This window comes from Mus caroli, chromosome 7 (assembly GCF_900094665.2).
Source record: "Mus caroli chromosome 7, CAROLI_EIJ_v1.1, whole genome shotgun sequence".
Classification (NCBI taxonomy): domain Eukaryota; kingdom Metazoa; phylum Chordata; class Mammalia; order Rodentia; family Muridae; genus Mus; species Mus caroli.
In genome coordinates this window covers 27,325,883-27,333,382 of record NC_034576.1, presented here as the reverse complement: position 1 = coordinate 27,333,382, position 7,500 = coordinate 27,325,883, and the positions used below count along the sequence as shown (strand labels likewise).

Below are 7,500 nucleotides of genomic sequence, written 5' to 3'. Positions count from 1 at the left end.
CTGCCTAGTGAGATGCACTGTCGGGACCTTTGTTGGGTCACTTTGTGCTGAGGTAGCAAAGCTGGCAGACTATAAGCCTGGGGCAGACGCTGGCTACACTTTGCCCCCGTCAGAGGAAACTCTGAGAATGGAGTTATCAACTGGTAAATAGATTCTGACAGTAGAGCTGGAGTGTCTGGGTCCAGACACTTCTGGGGGGTGTCTCTGGGTTTCCCAGATATGGAGCCAGTCCATTCATTTCCCCTCAGCCCTCAGGTTTGTATTTGGTTTCCTGTCACCGTTAACCAGTGGAGTCTGGATCAAAATCAATAGCAAAGCTAGCCTGTGACTCGAATGTAAGAACTCAGGCCAAGGTGAGGGACCCAGGCTGACATGGAGAGACAGGTACAAATCCAGAGAAAAGTGTAGAGACCTGGATGGAGAAAACAGACTTCAAGGTCACTGGGGAGACAGGATGTAGGACACCGTGACAGGGAGAAGGAAAGCCAGGGAAGATGGCCCTGCCCTCTGTGCCCAGGCTTACCCATGCGCCCTTGCTTGGGATCACAGTCACCATGCCATCCTGGAAGAAGATGTGGACCTTGCTCACGATCTTGTCATTTTCATGGCAAGGCTGGACATCAGCAAGCACTCGGTACCAGGGCACATTCTTCAGGAGTCCCGGGCATCGAGAAGAAAGCTCATAGACACCAGGGGAGCTGATGGCATTGTGAGCTCCATCAAAGGTAGTGAGGTTGGCGCCAACAGAGATGGAGCAGAGGCCACGGGCAGCCTGGCACTCCCGGACTCCAGCCTGGATCTCACAGACATGGCCAGATGGGCAGCCAGCTTCATGGCACGTCAGACCGGTGTTTGGGGAGCAGAAACAGCGCTCGCTGCAGTCTGAGGACATCAGGGAGGAGTTCACCTATGCACAGAAAGGGATGGATGTTATGCATTCACACAGAGGGAAACTCTAGAGTTCCCAGTAAGAAATGGCTTGTGTGTCCTCTACCCAGGAGTCTCAGTGACCCTCGGCCTGTGATCTGCTAATGAAACACAGCAGAGGCCAGGCTGAGTGGAGACAGCCCACCCTGTCACCACTCTGTCTCTGTCTCAGACTGTGCCCAGTTACAATGAGCACAGCCAGAATTAGCAACTGGAGAATCAAAGACCACGCGGAGACAACGCTCCTGATTCAGGCTATCTGTTATGGTTTGAGTACAGTTTGTCTTCTTGAACCCATGCAAGAGTTTATTCCTAAGGTGTTATGCACAAAGAGGCTGGGAGCTTCATGTTTAGAAGGGAGGAATTTGGGAGGTGATTAGACAGTAAAGTCACCAAGAAAGAACCCTTGTGATTGATCCATGGTGGCCTTCCCCTTTGGTCTGGCAGCTCTTTACGCACAGGAAAGGACACGGGCAGAGGAATACACATGCTCCTCCCAAGGTGCCACGCAGCCAAGGGGGCTTCATGAAAGCCTTCGCTAGGACTGCTCTTTAGATTTCTAGCATCCAAAACTGTGAGCTTCATAAACCTATTTTCTCCTCAAAGCAGCTTGCATCAGGTGGTTTCTTACACCAATGAAGCAGACACATTAGTCTAGAGACCAAACAATTTTCATTCTCCCTATCAGGTAAGTATGACACACAAGGCAAAGTGAGGACATGGTGGAACCCTTGGCCCATTCTGGATACAGGGTTATAAATCAAATAGACTTAGCCTCAGAGCAACATATTAGGAATGATTTGCCACACTGCAAGAGCTAATTTCATACGCAATTTTGTGTATCCCACACAGTGTGTCCCCACAGTGTACTGGTGGCCACAGCACAGAGGACAGTGTCCTGGGAATGCATTTCTTTGTGTAACAGGCCCCTAAACTTTAACACAACTGATGTCGTGTTAGAGACACCATTCTGACTTTCAGACCCAGCACAGAGGCCCCAATCCTTGCCAAAATGGAAACAAGGACCTAACCCATCAAAGATCTAGTGCACAGCTCCAGGACGGCCCCTAAATGCGCTGACCTCGCCCTTGGCTTTAGCAGCTCTGCTTCTTGCTACTGATGTCTGACAACCAGAATGGGATTTTAGAACATAAAGGATGCCGGGTGGTGGTGGCACACGCCTTTAATCCCAGCACTCGGGAGGCAGAGGCAGGCAGATTTCTGAGTTTGAGGCCAGCCTGGTCTACAAAGTGAGTTCCAGGACAGCTAGGGCTATACAGAGAAACCCTGTCTTGAAAAACCGAAAAAAAAAAAAAAGTTTAGAACATAAAGGACAAAGGGCTGTAAGACTCGGGGCTACCAGTCTTGGCCAAGTTCCCCAGGCAGATGATGGCTGGCAGTAGAGACTTTGTTTTCAGCTTTGAGAGTGTCTGGGTGGTAGTCTCTGGTGGGCTCACCTCACAACACATGGAACCTTCCCCAGTGCCCCTTCCCTGGCCAGCTGCTCCTTCTCGATGCCTAGCAAGGTTCCTCTGCTCCCGCAGCCCCCATCTCTGGTTGTGGGCTCTGTCGACGGCTGTTTTCTAACTACTTTCACTACCTGGTGAGTTCATCAGAGTTTTATGGAAACAAGGAGAGCCTGGTCCTCAGTTGGCCCCTGGCCCAGAGAGAAGTAATTGCTGTAGATGACTTTCCTGGAACAACTGGGGAAATAGGGCTGAAGTCTACAGATTAGATAATAGTGTTGTGTCAACATGACTTTCCTGCTTTTGATAATTGTCATCTGTGTCATATAAATAAATTTCCTTATTTTTAAATGTGAGATTGGGAGGTGCAGGTAGATGGTCAGGGATAGAGTAGAAGGGAAGGGAAGGAGGCCGGCCTGGGATGAGGAGCAGAGCTGCCTGTGAGAGTCCCAGGAGGCTGCGGACCTAACCTACGGGATCCTGGATGGCTCCCAGCAGACAGCGAGACTCAAAGGGAGGAATGAAAGTTTGGCTGTCTTTGCAGTTGGTATGTATTCTCTGTGGTACACATTTTTTTCTGAAAAATTGGAAGAACAGTAAATGCATCTATGTTGTTGGACTGTCGTGAATATAAAGTGAATTAACGTTTCAAACAGACTTATGCACACAAAGATCTTCCAAAAAGCATCAACGAGAATATTAACAATTAAATCCCAAATCACACTGTTGAGTGATTGGTAGTTGAGCCACCCACTGCACTATTGTGAATTCCATTCTTTTGGCTGAATGGGATGCACAGGAAGATGAGGCAGACCCTCACTGGGTACCAGCTGTCCTGAGCACCAGGATGCTGACTCAGCCATTCTGCAGGTGAAGGAGTTCAGAGAGGGCAGGGTAGTGGAGGAATGGCCACACAGCAAAACAGCAATCCCTACTTCCTGGGAGCAGGTGTGCTAAGTGGAAATGTATTTGCAGTGTGACTAGCGCTGTTGAGATGGAGAATTTATCCTGGTTATCTAGGTGGGAAATCCCATGGGCATTCATAAAATCTCCAGGGAGATGTTATATCATACAGAGAAGTGATGGCAGAGATTGGAGTGGTATGGCCCATCCAAGGACTGACTGAGGCCACGAAGGGGATGGGAGAGGCAAGGACTTGATTGTCCTCTTAAGACAATCGAGGGGCTGGAGGGATGGCTCAGCAGTTAAGAGCACTGACTGCTCTTCCAAAGGTCTTGAGTTCAATTCCTGGCAACCACATGGTGGCTTACAACCATCTGTAATGGGATCTAATGCCCTCTTCTGGTGTGTCTGAAGATAGCTACAGTGTACTCATAAACAAAACAAAACAAAACAAAACAAAACAAAACAAAACAAAACAAAACACAACACAACACAACACAATCCAATGTCCCCTTCCATCGCTTTGATGTCAGTGTAGTGACTCTGGTCTTTGACTCCTGGTCTTCAGAACTGCTGGGAACTAAGCTCTCACGTTTGACCTGCTGAGCCTGGGGTGACCAGTACAGCGGCCACTGCTGGAAGCAGGTGTTGGCCCTCTGTGTCCCAGTCCTTGAACAGAAGCCCAGAGCACATCAGCTCTGAATGTCCCTCCAGGGGCCCCCACTCACCGGCATATATTGGCCGTTATGGACGCAGCCGCAGTCCTGGGCAGGAATGCACACACCGTGGGAGAGCAGGAAGTGGTCATCGCACTCACACCCTTCAAAGCAGCGGGTGGTGCAGCCAGTGAGGCCAGAGAGAGCAGCACAGGAGCCCTGGCAGGAGCGGGTGCAGATGGAGTAGTGGCTGTGGGCAGGACACTGGAGAGCTGCGGGGAGGAGGCAAGGTGGGTCATATGTAAGATGTTGGCCACCTGAATTTACTGGATCTCAGGCCTGGGATGAGGGACTGCTGTAACCTGGATGTAGTGCTCCCTCTTCTGTGCTCCCTCTTCTGACCTCTGCACCCCAGAAAAAACCCAGTTGGTTTCCAGCTGCTGAATGTGATGTCTGAGAGGCCTCTGACCTCCTATTCAATGAATAGTTTGTAGAGAGTACCGGGAGACTGTAAAGCCTTTGGTGTCTGTCCTATGTAAGTCACTAGGGTTCCCTCTTGCTCCAGGCCTTTCTCTTACTGATTCCTGGCCAGATGAACACCTTTGCTCTCCGTGTCCCCTCTCCTCTGATCTGTTTCAGCACAAGCCTCACTAACAGGCAAGTCAGCCCCACACAGAAACCTGTGTGATCACAAACCACATCAGAGCTGCCCCCTTCTTCAGATTTCCAGGTATTACTCAGGCCCACGAGGAACTAACAGAGCTAAGGAGATGGGAGCCCTGTGCTGTGACTTCCTGGCTATGTGTCTCATGTGTTTTAAAAACTGGTCTCTGGGAGGTGTTTGGAGAATTGGGCTAACAAAACCTGAGGTGCTGTGAGGGGGGCTTCCTGTGAGTTCTGGTGGGAGCTCGGAACAGAAGGCCAACAAGGTTTCAGATCGTACTTGAGGGGCTTCAAGGGTAAAACAAGACTCTTGGAAACTGGCGTATCGTCCATTGGTGTCGCACCATGCCAACAAGCTTGTCTATATTTTGCCCATGTCCAGAGACGTTTAGGACAAAGGAAGTAACCTCATCAATAGGCCAGAGTACCTGTCAGGGCAGCACAACATTCAGCCCGTAGCATAGTGTTCCTGGCTGGGTTTAGTCAGGTTTATAGTCGGTATCAAGAACAAAATCAGAGCATAAATATTTGACAAACTGTTAGGTTGGTCAGAAAAAGCCCGTGTATTTAGGGCTAAAAAAAGGCATGATCCCTTTCTAAAGGGATCAGAGGTCCCAGAAGAAAGCCAGGTATGTTGCCCTTGGACAACAGGAACCATGATTTGAAGGTGTCTTGAGAATCATCAGGACATAGCTGTCATAGTCTGAAAAGGGGAACTATGGACTTGAAAGGTTTTGTCCCCTTGAGGAAACAGGGCAACTGGGACACCTCCCTCTTACAGGACCTAGATGTTGTTTCCACAGAGTTAATCTCACCATGCTCACCCGTCCAGGCACTCTGAGACCACTGCAGACATGGTCAAGGGAGGCTGATGGCTGACAATTGCTTGAGCTGGTGCCAGACTCTGAACTCGTCTGCATGGAGGTGAGTTTGGGGGGATGTACAGTGTAAGAGTGATGGGTCTCAGTGGCTTCACCCAGATTTCAAGACTATCCCTGAGGGGCCAGGCAAAGTGTATCGGGGATAGGATCATGAATTGTAAGAATGGAGTTAAGAATGCCAGGGAGTTAGAGAAAGCAAGGATGTGGAATGGGGGTGGGGGTGGGGGAACAGCAGGCAAGAACAAGAGACGGAGGCCATGAAGCTTGCAGCTGGCAGGGTGTAGAGGCTAGAGGCTCTTTGCTGCTTACAGTGTGCCAGTATTTCCCCTGCTGGGTTTTGATCTTACATTGGTCCCATCTCTCCCTTATATGTGTCCAGCCTTTCATTTAGTGTAGGAATGTGTACCACATTACACCATTGGGTGCTGGATAATTGTATTTTTATGTTTGCAGAGGCTTACATCAAAGGGTCTTCACTGCATTTTGGGAAACACTTTGGTCTCAGACATTTAAGCAATCTGGGAACTATAAAGGCTTTGAGGACTCTGGGAAAGAAATTGGATGCAATACTTATTATCATGCAGATAGGAGTCCGTTGGGATCAAGGGTGGAATGTAGTGAACTGGAGATGAACACTTTTCCCCAAAGACTCATATGTTGAAGACTTAGTCTCCTTGGTGGTTGAATCATTGGCTGGTACTTGAGTCATGGATGATCTGACTCTACCAATGACTAATTCATGGATGGATACATAGTTTTATGGCATTACTCCAAAAATAATGGATAGTTTTGGAGTTTGGGATTGGTGGTACAAACCAGGTCTGCTAGAATGGGCCTTGCAAGGGGATCTACTGCCTGTTCCTCCCTTCTGTCTCCGTGACTGACTCTGTGGTCACCATCTTCCCTAGCTGCAGTAAAGGGACACATTGCTACAATGTGTCTGATCTCGGACCCCAGAGTTCATTCAGTTACCTTGAACAGAAGTGTCTGAAACCTCCAGGCAACAGAAACACTCAAACACTGTTTCTTTCAAGCCTTTGCCACAGCACAAAACCTAACACACAATGTTGCAGAGGCCACAGGCTCTGAAGAAAAAGGGCTTGCACCATAAACAGCTACAGCTAAAGTGATCATGGTTTGCTGAGAAAGTCAGATAGAGGCTTGAATGGGATGGGGAATCACAGGCAGAAGGCTGAGGCAAGGACAGTGGAAAACCAGGCAAAATGCTAGGCTCTAGCTAAGTAATTCCAGGACGGTGTGGATGTCATCAAATAGGCACTGGGATAGAGGAGAAGAATCAGGTTTGGGATGGGATGTTGGATTCAAACAGATCACAGGGGAAATTACCCAGGAGGCCATGCATGGGTACACAGGCCTGGTACTGAAGAGGAAGCTCAGAGGTGGAGACGGGGTCTACTGCTGTCATTGGGACAGTTGCTATGTTACAGTATGGCCCCGTGTCAAGGTTCTGCTCTCAGGAGACTGGAAGAGAAGTGGCTCTTCCATAAAGCCAGTGTCAGTGGCTACAGCCTTGTCATGTGTCTGAGGGGACCTATTCCTTCCCTGTAATTTGGAAAGAGGTGTGTGGTCCTAGATTAGGGAGGTCTTTTGTCTGTGCCGTGGCATTGTTCTTAGTATGTGAGAAGACATGGAATCTGTGGGAAGGGCCAGGACTCAGGACTCCTGTGGGCTCTCAACCCACCCACCTCCATTTCAGGTCAGTATGGAGAGATCTGGGAACAGCCCTGGGAAAAAGTGAACGTCAGGGCTGGGGAGTATGGACTCTTGACTGGATTCTGAGACCCCAGAGTCAGAAGGAAAGGAGGAAAGCCATAGAGATAGATGCAGAGTGGGCAGGGCTGGAAGAGGCCCTGTTACAGGCAGGGAGTTTTCTTGAGTAGCAGACAGGGAAGGAGGGCCAGGGGTCACCCAAGGGGTCAGAGACACTCACGGCAGACGCTGTCTGTCCTCCAGGGCTTCACTGCTGCCCCAGCTGCCTGACAG

The 7,500-nt window shown here is 49.5% G+C and overlaps 1 protein-coding gene across 1 annotated transcript in view; it reads right to left on the bottom strand.

Annotated features, from left to right (window-relative positions):
- The window catches only part of Fcgbp (Fc fragment of IgG binding protein), an 81,333-nt gene that overhangs the window by 46,904 nt on the left and 26,929 nt on the right, over positions 1-7,500 (bottom strand). The window contains 2 exon segments of the mRNA XM_021166163.1: positions 524-907; positions 4,025-4,224. Coding sequence (XP_021021822.1) covers positions 524-907; positions 4,025-4,224 — 584 coding nt within the window.